Here is a 16,666-nt window from a genome sequence, read left to right on the forward strand (position 1 = left end):
CGCTGAGCCCGGGCGCCCCCTTGCGGCCTCCCATTGGCGGGAACCATCTTCAGCTCTCGGTCGCGGACGGAAGAGCCAAGAAGCCAACGGCCTCGCCGAGCTCGCCCCGCCCTGCGGACGCCCGCGGGGCTGAAGTCCTCGCCAAGGTTCGGATGGAGGCCGGGAAAATGGCTTCGGTGCATGCGCCACAGTGGCCGTTAGGAGACGCAAAACTGACACGTTAGAACTGGAGGTCGAGCGGGAAGATCCCGGATACCCGACGCGGCTCGAGAAGCCCGGGGCGGACGACGCGGGCACGCACGCACCGAGGGGACGACCCAGGGGCGGGCGGCGCAGGTGCTGCAGCGAGTGGGTAACGTCGCGCAGCGAGGCTGCGCGTGCGCGGCCGGCAGGTGCGGGCTCGGCGTTGAATGTATTATCTGCGGTCTCCAGCGAGTGGCTGCCGCTGTGCTCAGAGGCTGTTGGCATAGGCTCTTTGCTTTTCCACTTGGACGTGCTTTTTACTGAAAGGTGAGCGATTCGACGACTGATGCTCTGTAAAGACAACGTTGAAGAAAGTTTCGTTATACGAGTTAGAGAATCTCTCAAAAGACATGCTGCCCAACTTTCAGGCTAAGTTCTAGTTTAAGTTGATGTAGTCAAAAGCAAGTTTGCAAGCAAAATTTAAATTCAAGCCCATGAGTGAATTGGATGAGTAGATGTTTCCTGAAGTCTTGCCTTTAGCTTATCAAGTACTAAAGACGCCTTTTTTTCCTCGAAATTTCATTTTGACCATGTGTAAACAAGTTATCGAAAGCAGTTTGAGGTTTAGGGTTTGTTATAGATTGAATTATGTCCCCCCAAAGTATGTGTTGTAAATCCTAACCTGATGCCTGTGGTTAAAATCCCGTTCACGAGTGGGTCATGTTTATGTTAATGAGACAGGTAGGTAGGGTGTATTTTGAGTCAATATTTTTTGAGATATTAAAAGATTAAACGAGCAAGCTAGAAGCAGAGATGGGGGAGGAAGATAGATGCCATACCACACCACATGAAGATCACCAAGGAGCCAGGGAGTAAGAACCTTCCCCCAGAGCCTACAGAGAGAGCCTTCACCCAGACCTGGCACCCTGAATTTGGACTTCTGGCCTCCTAAACTCTGAGAAAATAGATTTCTGTTTGTTAAATCTATCCACTTGTGGTATTTCTGTTATAACAGTACTAGATAAGACAGAATTTTGTACCTGCAGAGTTGGGTGCTGCTCTAACAGATACCTAAAACGTGGAAGCGGTTTTGGAATTGAGTAATGGGTAGAGGCTGGAAGAGTTTAAGTCAGAATTGACTTGATGGCCATGAGTAATAGTAAAAGCCTAGATTGCCTTGAAGAGATCTAAAAAACCCATTTCTGTGAAGTCAATTCCAACTCATAGTGACCGTGTAGGACAGAGTAGAACTGCCCATAGAGTTTCTAAGGCAGTACATTATTTTGTGTGTGCTTGAAGTGAAAGTTTACAATTCAAGCCAGTTTCTCATACCAAAACTTATACGCACATTGTTAATGTGACCCTAGCTGCTCTCCCTGTAATGTGAGAGCACACTTCTCTCTATCCTGTTTCCTGTGCCTATTCAACCAGCTCCTGTCCCTGTCTACCTTCACATCCTGCCTCTGGACACAAGCTGCCCACCTAGTCTCATGTGTCTACTTGAGCTAAGAAGCACATTCCTCACCAGTATCATTTTATGTCTTATAGTCTGGTCTAATCTCTGCCTGAAGAGTTGGCTTCAGGAATGGTTTCAGTTTTGGGCTAACAGTGTGGGGGACATGTCATCTGGAGTCCCTCTAGTCTCAGACCACCAAGTCTGGTCTTTTTACTAGAATTTAGTTCTGCAACCCACTTTTCTTCTGCTCCATCAGGGACTTTGTGTTGTGTTTCCTGTCAGAGTGGCCACTGATGGTAGCTAGGCACCATCTAGTTCTTTTGGTCTCAGGCTGATGGAGTCTCTGGTTTATGTGGTCCTTTTTGTCTCTTGGACTCTTATTTTCCTTACGTGTTTGGTGTTCTTTTGCCCCAGGTGGGCTGAGACCAGTTGATGGATCTTAGATGTCTGCGTGCTACCTTTTAAGACCCCAGATGCCACTCATCAAAGTGGGATGCAGAACATTTTCTTAAGGAGGCTGTAAATCCTTATGGGAGCAGATTGCTACATCTTTCTCCCACGTGAAGAGACAGTTGGTAGAATTATGGATGTTCAAAGGCAATTCTGGCGAGGGCTCAGAAGGAAATGAGGAGAGCTATAGAGAAAGTCTCTTATCAGGGTTTTGAACCCTCAGGGCTTCAAACAGATTAGTTCCGGTTCGAAACCCTCCCAAAAGTTTGATTCCCACCCAGATATATTGAATCAGAATCTCCGTTTTAACAAGATCCCCAGGTGATTCTTAGGTATAACAAATTCTGAGAACCACTGCTCTGCTAGTGGTTCTTAGAATTGGTCCCTAACCAGCAGCATTAGCATCACCTGGGAACTTGTTAGAAATACAAATTCTTAGTCGGGGTTTGAACCGCAGTGAACCAGTTTGAAGCCTTGGTCTCTGTTGTCTTAGAGAATACATAGGGTGCCAGCAAAGAATGTTGCTAGAAACGTGGCTCCTGGTGAGGCTTTAAAAGAAAGTGATGAGCACGTGATTGGGCAATGGAAGAAGGGTGATGCTTTTTATGCAGTGGCAAAGAACTTGTCTGAATTATGTTCAAATGTTTGGTGGAAGGTAGAACTTGTAAGTGATAAACTTGAGTATTTGAGGAAATTTCTAAGCAAGATCTTAAAGGGGCCACATGGTTTCTCCTTACTGCTTATAGTAAAATGCGAGAGGAAAGCGACGGACTTAAAAATGAGCTGCACAAAATGAAAACAGAACTTAAAGATTTGGAAAATTCTGTTGTACAAACTAAGAACATGTGTCCTAGAACGTTCACCAAGCACATGGCTACACAATCTTTTGTTAAAGAGATTAAGCCTGTGGCTGATGGATCTAACCAACTACCACAGCACAAAACCCATTGGCTTAGACTGAAGGCGACAGAGAAAGAATGAAAGGAAAGCACACTGTCTACCATTTGGGGTTCTATAGGAAGGAAACAGGCCAAAGGAGCTACATCTGTTGTCCTCCAAGAAAAAAAAGACTATCCTTGGAGCAGCTTGGAGATCAGCAAAACCGTTGGAAGGAGTGTGGGAAGCAGGGCTGTCTGAGTTTCAAAGGGTAGAACCACAGCTTACTGAGTTTTAAAGGATGGGGCCATGGCCTCCTGGGTTTCAGAGAGATAGATCTTTACCAGCGTGGTTCTGGAGTATGGGGCTGCTATTCACGGGTGCCAGGGGAATGGGGCCACTGCCCAAGGGGCAGAAGAATGGGGCCTGGTGGGGTCATCACTCAGATGGACTAGGGGAATGGGGCCATCCAAACTGAGGGAGCAGAATTGCCATCTCAGTGAGCCTGGAAGGAAGAGCTGAAGTCCAAGACTGAGAAGTCTCCACCCAGAATACATTCAGCCAGTGTGGCCAACATCCAGAGTCTGGAGGGCAGGGCCGTTACCTAGATGGCCTCAGAGAAGAGAGGATTACTTTCAAGCCTTGAGAGGTACTGCTGAGTTTTGGACTTGCTTGGTGCTTGTTATCCCTTCTTTCCCTCCAATTTCTTCCATTTGTAATGGAGATGTCTACCTTGTGCCTGTTCAAGAGCTGTACTTTGGAAACATTAATTTGTAGTCTAGACTTCACAGACCTACAGATGAACAGGAATTTTGTCCCAGGGTGGAATATGCCTAAAATCTCCCCCATATTTGATTTAGATGATTCAGAAGTTGAGATCTTGGAGTAAATTTATAACTTTTGGGATGATGTGATGGGGTGAATGTGTTTTGTATGTGGCAAGGACTATGAATTTTTGGGAACCAAAGGGTGGAATGTTAGGGATTGAATTATGTCCCCCCAAGATATGTGTCGTAAATCCTAATGTCTTTGCCTGTGGTTAGAATCCCATTTGTGAATGGGTTGTCTTTGTTATGTTAATGAGGCAGGATTAGTATAGGGTGTATCATGAATCAATCTCTTTTGAGATACAAAGAGATTAAACAAGCAAGATAGAAGCAGAGATGGGGGAAGGTAGATGCCATACCACATGAAGATCACCAAAGAGCCAAGGAATAAGGACATTCCCCCAGAGCTGACAGAGAGAGAAAGCTCTTCCCTAGAGCTGGCACCTTGAATTTGGACTTTCGGCCTCCTAGACTGTGAGAAAATAAATTTCTGTTTGTTAAAAGCCATCCACATGTGATATTCGTTATAGCAGCACTAGACAATTGAGACAGGGCTTTAATAATGAAATGGACATAAGCGATAGGATTTTTCACTTTGTGTGAAGCAAACAATAAGAGGAAGGAGTGGATGTTATTGCATTAGTTAGATTCAGAGTAACTGAAGGAACCTGCTTTGATATCAGTCCCTTTGACCTCTTAGGCAAGTAATTTGTGCCTTTTGAGCCTATTTGTGCATCTCTGAAACAAGAGTTACTGGGTAAATTTTTCTGTGGGCTAAGTTTTTCTGTCGATTAAACATGTACAGGGAGAGAATTGGCTTTCTCCCTTGCTTAGGCAACCATTTCCTCCGGGGCCCTCCCTACTTTATAAAAACTAACATTTTGTATTTACAGTGGAGTCGCTGATGATTCTTTTTTTATTCTACTCATATAGTGCTTGAAGGATACATTTGCATTTTTGTTTCCCACGAGACTTAGCTCCTAATGGATGACAACAACATACAGGTAATGGCACAGTTCTTACCACTTGTATGACCCTCAAGAGTTATCCCTGTGATGTACCTTGAGGTAATTACCAGCAAAATCCTAGCATTTCCCAGTGTTGGTTGAGCTAAAGAAGGATATACATTGATGAAATATCCACATTTGGAGTGTAGCAAGAATTTTAAGTGTTTTTCTTTTAATCATAAGTTGTTGGACATATGTAGCAAAATCTACTTTAAAAATTCTCTAACTTCACTAACCGGAATGGACATATGGATCACCGGGGGATCTTGCTAAACTGCAGATTCTGATTGAAGAAGTCTGGCGTAAGGCCCAAGATTCTGCATTTCCAGGAAGCTTCCAGGTGAAGATGCTGCAGGTTTGGAGACCACATTTGGAGTAATTAGGCTGTAGGTCTGCTCTGTCCTACACGGTAGCCACTTGATAAACATGGTTATTGAGCACTTGAAATGTGGCTAGTACAGCTGAGGAACTGAACTTTTTTAAAATTGCATGCGTGGCTTGCATTTTATGTCTGCTGGATAGCATAGCTGTAGATAGCAAGTGCCTTTTGACTATTCCTTTCTAACACTGGTATTTAGGAACAGCAGTAACAGCTGTTACAGATTAATCATATAATTCCTTTTTACTGATGGGATTATTACAAAAATTTTCCAGCCTGGTGCCTACCCAGAGCATGGGCTTTGGCAATTCACCCCACAAAAGTTTCCATGTGGCTAGGAGGCTTCTAATTGTTTTACTGAATACATTCATTAGTAATTTTTCCTTCAGCTGGAACCAAGTATAGCATAAAGCCAGGGTCTCATTTTTTAAAAGGCACGAGAGGAGGATTAGACAAAGACAGGTTGAACTGTGGAGGAAATACAGTATTGCCTAACGCAAACTTGATTTTAGGGCAGTGAGGCAATGGAGGGTCAGGGTGGTCTCCACAATGACAGGGGAAATAGAGCTACTTCTTGTTTAATTCCTGAAGAATTGCATGATTTAGAACCCCTCTCTTTTGTTTGTAAACTTTCAGTGTGAAAGTGTGGTTGATAGGAATTTTGAAGAAGTTACCAGCACAGAAATTAAGTTTAAGCCTCCATTATACAGACAGCGTTACCAGTTCGTTAAAGATTTAGTGGATCAACATGAACCCAAGAAGGTGGGTATTATTTCTCTTTCTGAACATTTAACTAATGACTGCCTTAGGAAATGTTTCAGATTTGAAGAAGATCTTGACATTATACAGTTGGATGTTATCTTAGTTTTCTAGAACTGCTGAAACAAAATACTGTAAACTAGGTGGCTTATAAGAACAGAAATCTATTGTCCCAAGAGTCCAGAGCCTAGAAGACCAAATCAATGTGTGGGCCAGGCAGTGCTCTCTCTGAAGGCTTTTGAAGAGGATCCCTTCTTGTCTCTCTCAGCTTCTAGTAGCCCCAGACATTCCTGGACTTAGTAAATGCGTTTTCACATGGCTGTCCTTTCTGTGTCTATATCTGTGTCTCCTTTCCTCTCTTATAAAGACATCACTCAGATTGGATTAGAACCCACTGCAGTATGACCTCATGTTACCTTAACTGACAACATCTTCAAAGATTTTATTCACAAACAAGGTCAAGTTTCACAGGTGCCAGGGGTTAAGGCTTCAGCATATCTTTTTTGGGGACACAGTTCAGTTTATAAATGATGTGATCTTGTAGGTTCTACATTTCTAGATCTTCTAGTCAAAACTAGTATTGGAATCACAGGTATTGTGGTTCTTTTTAAATTAGGTGATAATAAACCTCAGCTAATTTTGCAGGAAAGTTGTGATTTCATATGAGTTAAATTTAAGTACATTAATTTCTGTTTATCTGGAAATGACCTAATTTTGCCATCGTATTTGAGGCAGTTTTGCTGGATATATAATTCTTGGCTGACATTTTTTTTTCCTTCAAGGCTTGTCTGTGTCATCCCCATTGCCTTGCTTGCATGGTTTCTGTTGAGTAGTTAGAGCTTAGTCTTACTGGTTCTCCTTTGTAGGTGACTTTTTGTTTATTTCTAGCTGCTCTCAAGATTCGTCGTCTTTGGTTTTGGCAAGTTTAATTATGATATATCTTGTTGATTTTCTTTGGGGATCTACCCTCTATGGGGTTCGTTGAGTTTCTTGAATAGCTATCTTCTCGTCTTTCATGATATTAGCAAAGTTTTCTACTAGCAAATCTTCAGCAATTCTTTCTGTTTTCTGTTATCCCCCTGTTCTGGTACTCCAGTCACGTGAAGGTTTTTCCCACGTAATTCATAGGCTTTATTCATTTTCTTTTTATTCTTTTTTCTGATTTCTCCTCAAACAAATTGGTGTCAAGGAATTTAGCTTCACTCTCACTAATTCTGACTTCCATCGTCTCAATTCTTTTCCTATGACCTTCCATTGAGTTGTCTAATTCTGAAATTTTGTCATTAATCTTACAGATTTCTAGTTACTGTCTCTGGTTTCTAGCAGCCTGTTTATTCTTACATTTTGTTCTTGTATTGTTTTCCTGAATTCTTCCATTGCTTTGTCTCTGCGTTCCTTGATGTGGTCTGAGTCTTGCCTGATCTCCTTCCTGATCTCTTAGACAGCTCTACATATTAGTCTTTTGAATTCTTTCTCAGGTAGTTCCATTGCCTGTCTTCTGGAAGGTTTTCTGGTTGTCCTGCTTCTTTATGTGATTTGATACTGACTGTTGTTTCTGAAGCATCAATACATTATTATATTTATTGTATTTTTGTTTATCGCATCCTGTTTTTTGTTTTGTTTTGATATGCCCAAGTAGGCTGGGTCTGTGAACTACCTGGTGGTTGGTATTGTTGAAGCTTTCATATCCTGTCTCTAGGTGGTCAGAGCAGCTTCTAGGTGTGTAAGCCCAGGAGTCTGTTCACTGTTCTTTTGGGGGGGTGTGGTTATTCAGGGCACACACAGGTGTCTGGGTCATTGGTCACTGAGTGTGGTGCAGACTCTCCCCTACAGTCTTAGGTGGGTAGGAGTATGTGGGGGTGTTCAGAGCAGGCACAGTTCTTAGTTGTAGTGGACGGTGATGTGTGGGTGCCTGGATGGAGGGCATTTCCTTGTCCCCTAGAGCACACAGTGGGAGAGTTAGTGCAGCTGGTCCTTGGGTGCCCAGTGCCATTGGCTGGAGGGATTGGGAAGCACCACTAATTCTGTCTCAGGCAGCTAGATGGAGTGGGTGGTACTGCCCACCCTCAGGCCCCTGGTGTGGGTGAATGAGGCCCCTTCTTACGGTGCAGGGTGATGTGGAATGTTACAAATCTGCAGCTCCACCTTGACTGCTGCAGGTGAAAATGGACTTTAGGTATACGCCCTGCTGTTTTATGCTAATGAGGGCATGTGGTGGTGAACTGGCCCACAAGGGGCTGAGTGGGGGTGAGGGGCTCTGCAAGTCTGTGGACCCTGTATGCCTGTGGTTGGGCAAAGGGGCAAGGCCTCCCAACTGGCTGAGTTCCCGGCTTGGGAGGGTGTGGCATTGTCTAATGTCCAGGCTGGTGTTGGAGCAGGTGGAGGGTGGGTGAGGGGAAGGAAGTGCTTTTCAGCTGTTAAGCTCTGGGGCAGGGGTTGTTTTGCCAGCACACGTGATAGGTTGAGGGCTTGTGTTTAACTTTTGAAGGTCTGGTGTCACCCCTGTTTGGTTCTGGAGGTGCATGCTGATTTGCTGCTGCTTGGCTGCACCAGATGTGAGCCTCGGCTTGGAATGTTGCTGCTTGCCTCAGCCCACGTGTGCTGTGCCAACTCAGCCAGCAGGTCGCCAACAAATCTGCGATCTGCAGTTTTCTGTTTCCACTGCTTTTGTATTGTTACTCCTTCCACCTGCAGCTCAGCCTGATTCTTCAGCTTTGTCTTTGATGATTAGGGTTCCTAGATTGTAATATATATTCAATTCACTTGTTTTATTGGGCCTTTGATGTAAGAGGGACCACAGGAGGTGGCTGACTATTCTGCTATCTTGGACCTGACCGCCCCTGAAGTGCATTACTTTTAATGGTTCATGGCATAGAGTCTAATGTCTGACTGTAGATACTTGGTTACTACACTAATGGATTGGGTGATCTTGATGTAGACCAAAAAACCAACCAAACCCAGTGCCGTCGAGTCGATTCCAACTGATAGCGACCCCATAGAACAGAGTAGAACTGCCCCATAGAGTTTCCAAGGAGCACCTGGTGGATTTGAACTGCCGACCTTTTGATTAGCAGTTGTAGCACTTAACCACTACGCCACCAGGGTTTCGTGACGTAGACCAGATGCTAGTAATTATAGTGAATTTCTGGGTGAAAGGTCTTTTTTTTTTTCTGCTTGACTTCCAAGACTCAGTGAAGACCCTTCTCCGGTGTGAAGGCATTCCTTATCTTAACTGTGCCACTGCTGCTGATACACTTGCACACGTTACAGTTCTTTGTTCACATCTTTGTAATCAGCCAGGCGTATTTGGTTGAAGCATCTGAAATTGCTTTTTTCACAGCTTGGAAAAAGTCCAATATGGAATTTTATGTGGTTTGACCTGTTCAGTTGGATAAGAAATTAAATGACTATCTTGGATGCATGTGTGTGAAATAGAATCCAAAGAAAATTTTTGGAAAGCTTTCTTCATTGAAAAATGCTGAGGATATTTTAAGACTCAGTTCTGATACTGAATGGGAAGGTGTGTCTTAGTTTTCTATTGCTGTTGTAACAAATACCACAAGTGGGTGGTTTTAGCAAACATATATTTATTTTCTCATGGTTTAGGAGGCTAAAAGCCCAAATTCAAGGTGCCGGTTCTAGGGGAAGGCTTTCTGTCTCTGTCAGCTCTGGGGGAAGGTTCTTATTCCTTGGCTTTTTGGTGATCTTCATGTGGTATGGTGTCTGCCTTCTGCCATCTCAGCTTCTAGCTTGCATGTTTAATCTCTTCATATATCAAAAGAGGTTGACTCAAGAGACACCCTACACTCATCCTGCCTCATTAACATAACAAAGACAACCCATCCTAGATGGGATTATAACCACAGGCATAGAGGTTAGGAATTACAGCACATATTTTTGGGGGACACAATTCAGTTTTTAAGTATGTGCACCTCATATTTTCTCGTATTAGTCCAATATAAAACCAAGAAAAAAAAAATCCCGTTGCCATCGAGTTGATTCTGACTCATAGCATCCCTATAGGACAGAGTAGAACTGCCCCACAGGGTATCCAAGGAGCAGCTGGTGGATTTCAGCTGCCAACCTTTTGTTTAGCGTCCAGCCTCTTAACCACTGTGCCATCAGGGCTCCTTAGTCCAGTATAGTCAATAGTAAATGTTCTGAAATAGGATTGGTTTTTATTTGATGAAATTTTGACTTTTCATCTTAAAATCAGTTTGAATAATCTAAGGAAGGAAATTAATTATGTAAAATTTCAAGGGGATAATTTAAATATCCTCCTAGGTACTCTTCTCCTTGCCCCACTGGATCCTTTCCTTGGGTTCAAGCCTTCTCTCTCTCTCATCACCAGTCCAAACTTAAATCTCTTTTGAATATCTTTACACAAAGGTCTTGTACTCTTTAGTAATCCCTCCACAGTTACTTTATGACTCTTGGAAGTTTTTGGTACTCAGCGGTTGGGGGTGGTGTTTGTGAGGGTGGGATGGGGTGAGAGGTGGGGGAAGGGTACAGGGCTCTTGGCTGCCTCATTCCCTTTGCACCAAAGGTTAGTGATCAGTGTTGGCCACACTCTCTGTATGTATTCTGAGTAGAGGCCCCTCAGCCCTGGGCTTCAGCTCCACCTTCCAGGCCCACTGGGATAGCAACTCCGCTCCCTCAGTTTTGGGGAGCCCCATTCTCCTAGTCCATCTCAGTGACAACCCCACTGCCTTCACTCGGTAGGCCCTATTCTTCTGCCCCTTGGCGTAGCAGCCCCGCGTCCTCAGCCTTGGGCAGTGGCCCTATCCCCCTGGTACTTGTGAACACGAGTCCTACAGTCTAGAACTTAGTTGGTGAAGATCTGACTCTTATAAACCTAGTAGGCTGTGACTTCACCTGTTAAAACCAGCACAGCCCTGTTTCCTGTGCTCCTTCCAACAGTTCTGCTAATTTCTGAGCTGCTCCATTCATTTCATGCATGAAGATCCTGAATTAGTTCATATCCTCAAACATCTATTTAAGTCTGGATTAGGGCCCAGTAACTACTTTAGACGTTGGTTTGAGGTTATCTTTTTTTTGAGTGGGAGACATTACAAAATGTTTGTCATGTGTTTATTTTACTGTCATTTGCCCTTTTCTCCTAAAGTGGGGTTCAGAAATTAGGCAGTTCAGTTATGGTTAATGAAGACTTCATTGCATGATTAAGAAATCAGATTTAATAAAAATCTACAAGAATGTGTATGAAGAAAACCAGACTAATGAGAGTGTGTATATCCATGAATTATGAAGCACTGGTCATGGACAGGCTTCTGTGCTAATATGTCTGGTAGGTACCTTTTGGTCTTCAATCAGGAAGTTGCTCAGAGGCACCAAGTTTCATCTTACAGAGCACCTGTCTGCCATGGGTGGTGTTCCTGTGCCAAAAAAAAAAAAAAAAACCAAACCTTTTGGCGTCGAGTCAGTTCCGACTCACAGAAACCCTTTAGGACAGAGCAGAACTGCCCCATAGAGTTTCCAAGGAGTGGCTGGTAGATTTGAACTGCCAACCTTTTGTTTAGTAGCTGAGCCCTTAACCACTGTGCCACCAGGGCTCTGTTCCTGTGCCAGGCCCCAAGAATACACCTGATACTGACCTGAATAAGAGGAATTTTATATAAAGGTCTAAACACCCTTTTTATAGGGGAGTTACCAGGACATGACTTATTTTTCACCCAGGCATATAATATCTCATTAGATTAATTTCCTTTTTGTGTACTTTTTTCTACCAAAAAAAGAGGTACTTCCATATAATAGCATTATTCTGATTTTACTTCTTATATCCACTCCCACCCCTACTTTCAAAAAAAAAATTTTTTTTTTATATCTTTCTTGCCTTCTGTGGCTATAAGTATCTTGGAAATCACATTCTGTCTCATCTGCAGGTTGCAGACTTGGGTTGTGGTGATACTTCGCTCTTATGGATGCTGAAATTCCACAAGTGCCTTGAACTGCTTGTTGGAGTAGATACCAATGAGGAAAAATTACGACGGAAAGAGTAATAATCAAGTTTCCAAGAGACTTGTGCATTAATCGAAAGCTAGTGGCATTATTTACTCTATTTAGAGAAAGTGTCAGTTTTATACAATTTGTTCTAGAAGACTGGGGACTGTGAAGAAGTCTTAAGCCCACTAAATAATGAAGCCTTGCCGTAATACTACTCGATTATTGGCTTGGTTTATTTCTGTATATATTGTAAATTGTGATCTGTACTTTGTTCCTACCAATTTGTAAGTTAAATTGTATTCTAATAGTTAAAGCATTGCAAATTCACTTTGAAACTTGTTTAGTGGCAAAATCTCATCCTTTTATGCCAGACCCCATGATGGTTTATAGCAGAGAATTTATCCAAAAGAGCACTGGGGCAGAGTTACCAGGCCTCCTGCTCCAGCTGCATCCAGAGCAGCTCTCCTGTCTCTTCTACATATATTAAAATAAAACAAAACCGTTGTCATCAGGTCGATTCCAACTCATGGTCACCCCGTGTGTGTCAGAGTAGAATTGTGCTCCATAGGGTTTTCAGTGGCTGGGTTTCCAGACGTAGTTTGCCAGGCCTTTCTTCGGCACCTCTGGGTGAACTTGAACCTTTAGCCATCAGTCGAGCCCGTTAACCATTTGCACCATCTCGTGACTCCTCTATATGTTAGATATCTACAGATGGTTTCAAGAATGGCTTTTCTGTTAAAGAAGAAAAGAGATCAGAGTTCTGTAGCTGGCGAGATATTTTTAAATAGGTTACTGTATTCAAAGTCTCTTATTTCTGCAATAATGCTTTTGCAGGTATAAGTTGTCTCCCCTTGTTGGTGACTATCTAAAACCCAGGGAGAGGACGCTGACTGTTACCTTGTATCATGGCTCTGCTGTGGAGAGAGACTCTCGTTTGCTTGGATTTGACTTGATAACATGTATTGAATTGTAAGTATTAAGGTGCTTCATACTGTATGACTGTTCATTTAAAAAACCTGAGTTAGTGTCAGTAAACTTTGTGCCCTCAATTTTTAGGTCTTAACCTTAATATTCTTTGTGAAGAAAATTGCTCATCAGTTGGGAATGTTTTCTCTTTACTGACCTTTTTCGATTTTTTATTTGTAAATAATTACAGACTTACAGATAAATTGCAAAAGTAAATAATATCAAGAGCACTCATATACCATTTATACATTCTCCCCCTTTATCATTTGTGTATGTGTGCATGCTTGATCGCTCTCTGACTCTCACTCACACACAGACACAAACATGATTTTTCTGTTTTTGAACCATTTAAGTGCAGGATATACGTACCATTATTGTATGCCATCGAGTCCATTCCGACTCATAGCCCATATGGCTTCCAAGGAGCGGCTGGTGGATTCAAACTGTCGACCCTTTGGTTAGTGGCCTGAGCTCTTAACTGCTTCACCACCAGGGCTCCATACCATAAAAAAAAATGGTGCAAATGGTTAACTGCTCAGCCACTGACCAAAAGGTGGCAGTTCGGATCTACCCAGAGGCACCTCGGAAGAGAGCCCTGGTGATTTACTGCTGAAAGATCACATCCATTGAAAATCCTGAGAAGTACGTTTTTACTCTGACATACATGGGGTCGCTGTGAGTCGGAGTTGACTTAATGGCAACTTGTTTGGATTTTTTGTTTTATATATATCACAGCCCTTTGCCTCTAATAGAAAATTAATGTGTATTTCCTAAGAAAAGGTATAACTGTTTTATGTAAACCACAGTATTTATTAGCTTCGGTCAATTCAACATTGATACAGTGTTCTTACGCCAGTTTTGTCAGTTGACCTAGTAAGGTCCTTTATAGAATGTTTTCACCTCCGTTACAGGGGTATACTTGATCCTAGACTGGAGAAGAAAAATTCCTGGGGTCAAATAATACATTTAGTACTTACGTGTCTTCAGCCTCTTTTCATCTGGAATGTTTCCACAGCTTGCTTTTTTTTTTAATGGCAATGACATGTTTAAAGAGTAAGCCCTTCCCTCCCATTTTTAGTAGCACTTCTTTTATTTTGGTCTCGTGGCGATTCAGATTATGTATTCTTGGAATACTGCAGAACGCTGCAGAGGTGAGTTCCGTCCTCCTTTGGACCCCCATCTGAGGCACACAGTGTCCATCTGTCCCTCTTGGGTGATGTTCATTTTTTTTATCATCGTGAAAATATATACAACAAAACACCTGCCAGTTCAAGGATTTCTACATGTACAGTTCAGTGACATTGATTACATTCTTCAAGTTGTGCAGCCATTCTCGCTATCCTTTTCCAAATTGTTCTACCACTATTAACACCATTTTGCCCTCTAAGCAAAAACTCCCCCTCTCTTTCTCCCTGCCACCCCTGGTAACCATTAATAATTTCAGGTTCTGTATATTTGCTTATTTCATGTAAGTGAGATCGTACGATGTTTGTCCTCTGGCAACTGCCTGTGCTCAGCATCATGTTTTCAAAGTTCATCCATTTTGTGGCATGCATCAGGGCTTCATCTCTCTGTCTGGCCGAGTTGTAATGTTAATTTTGATCCCCCATTCAAGGTGTCTATTTGCCCCACTATAGAGTTACTGTTTATTTTTCTCTCACCACTAAGATGCTGTCTGTAGGGAGATATTTTAAGGCCATGCGCATATCTTGCCCTTCCTCCATATTTGTCCCTACATTTAGCATCCATTAACGATTCTTGTCTGACCCCATGTTTACTGCAATGGTGGCAAGTGAGGCTCTTTCCAATTCAGCACCCTCCTGCACATTTACCAGCCAGCCCTTGGCATTCTGCTGGGAGCAGGAGCTCTTTCTTCTTTAGTTGTTTGTCTGTTTATTTATTTAGATTTATTATCAGTATGAACTCCTGAATTCCTGCCTTTTTTTTTTTTTTTTTTAAAAGTGGTTTGTAATTCTTTACTTATTTTGTTGCTCAAATTGTCCCAGTCTTGGCTGGTGGAGGCCCCTTCAAGCTGGCTCCCACACACTTGTGATAACTTCTGTATCGTTTCTGAGAGTACTTCCACACTTCCTGGCATAACAAGATGTATCAGGCTCACCTTCTGCTCTTCCTTCCCCAGCCCTGGAATCAGCCATTTATCCAAAGAGACCTGGTTCCTTTGAACAGGGAATCGTATTTAGGAACCAAGATGTGTGCATCTTAATGGCCTTTTCATAGTAGTTAAGGGCCTTGCTCTGGGATCATTTTTTCTGGTGGTGTGTTCAGGTTGATTTCCACTTTTTAGTAATGTGCTCTGCCCCTCCGGAGCAGAGTTTACTTTTTATTTTTGTATTTTCTAGTGCCTGGTATATAGTAGGTATCTAATGTTTGAAAATACTGTTGGGAAACAGAGCATTATGTGAAGAGCTAAGGAGCAGTGAGTAGGGTTAGATCAGGGACAGGCAGTAAGAAAACCTACTCCTGTTCTACCATGTCCTATTTTCCCAGCCTGTCCTCTACAGAATTCCATTTAAACTTGGGTTTCATGCTGGGGAACCTTACTGTACCCTATGTCCTTACGTTTAATTACATCCAGATAAATCCTTCTTGGGCCCTTTGTCCTTTATTTGTTTATTATTATCATGAGAATTATTTGCATGTAATCCATCTTCTAATGTTTGTCATTTTGGCCAATTTCTTACCTGTGCCTTGAGTCTCCACTTTAGCATTTCGGTCTTTCAGAAGGCAGTTCACCCATTTTTAAATCTTTCTTGTGGATAGGTTATATATGCCAACAGTATAAAGTCCAAAAGGAAAAAGATATGTGGTGAAAAGCTTTCTTCACTTCTCTCTTCCAGCTACTCAGTCCCCCTCCCGAGAGGTAGTCATTGTTAACAATCCCTTGGGTATACTTTCAGAAATAGCCCGTCATTTGCAAAGATACATGTACATATTGTAGTTTCTTTTTACAGAGGATGAGTACTATATGGACTGTTCCATGCCTTGCGTTTTTCACTTGGTGGTATGTCTTGGAGATTGTTCTGTGTCGGACCTAGAGTGCTTCCTCATTCTTGTTTCTTGCTACACATTTTTCCACTGGATGAGTGTAACATAATGTGCTTAACCAGTGTCATGTTAACAAGTGCTTGGGGGACCTGATTTTTTGCTATTGCAATATATAGCTATTTATATGTGTGTGTACATGTGCAAGCGAGCACATGTGCACCCATGCATACACGTGTGTGTATGTGTCCACATATGTACACTCATGCATATGTACATGTGTACATGTGTGTGTACAGGTGCATATATGTCCATGTCATCTTTTGCATATGTGAGTATATCTGTAGTATAAATTCCTAGAAGTGAAATAGCGGGATCAAAGGATGTGCATATTTGTAATGTTGATAGCCTTTGTAGTTATGGTGAAGGCTGAGCTGGTAGAACAACAACAAAAACCAAACCCGTCGCCATCGAGTCAGTTCCAACTCATGGAGACCCTATAGAACAAGAGTAGAACTGCCTCACAGGGTTTCCAAGGAGTGCCTGTTGGATTCAAACTACTGACCTTTTTGTTAGGAGCCATAGCACTTAACCACTATGCCACCAGGGTCACAGGCACACCCTTATTCCAGGTCATGGGAGCTGGGGAATCAAAGACACGTATGCCACATGTTTTAAAGCCCAGACCTGGAAGGGGCACACATCTCTTCCACTTGTACCCCATTTGTCAGAACTGAGGCTTGTGGTTATACCCGCCTGGAAAGGAGGCTGGACCACACACCTGTATGCCTGTGACAAC

The 16,666-nt window shown here is 42.7% G+C and overlaps 1 protein-coding gene across 6 annotated transcripts in view; it reads left to right on the top strand.

Moving 5' to 3' along the window:
* Positions 1 to 339: 339 nt before the first annotated feature.
* The window catches only part of HENMT1 (HEN methyltransferase 1), a 38,864-nt gene continuing 22,537 nt past the window's right edge, over positions 340 to 16,666 (top strand). Inside the window, exons 1-6 of one of the 6 annotated variants that reach the window (XM_064282464.1) lie at positions 340 to 510; positions 4,726 to 4,796; positions 5,080 to 5,154; positions 5,815 to 5,940; positions 11,838 to 11,950; positions 12,733 to 12,867. In XM_064282464.1, the coding sequence (XP_064138534.1) occupies positions 4,776 to 4,796; positions 5,080 to 5,154; positions 5,815 to 5,940; positions 11,838 to 11,950; positions 12,733 to 12,867 (470 nt within the window). In that variant the 5' untranslated portion in view covers positions 340 to 510; positions 4,726 to 4,775. Of the gene's footprint in view, positions 4,797 to 4,982; positions 5,155 to 5,814; positions 5,941 to 11,837; positions 11,951 to 12,732; positions 12,868 to 16,666 lie in introns of all 6 variants that reach the window. The other 5 variants (XM_064282465.1, XM_064282467.1, XM_064282469.1 and 2 more) reach the window with 5 other exon arrangements.

This window comes from Loxodonta africana, chromosome 3, assembly GCF_030014295.1.
Source record: "Loxodonta africana isolate mLoxAfr1 chromosome 3, mLoxAfr1.hap2, whole genome shotgun sequence".
Classification (NCBI taxonomy): domain Eukaryota; kingdom Metazoa; phylum Chordata; class Mammalia; order Proboscidea; family Elephantidae; genus Loxodonta; species Loxodonta africana.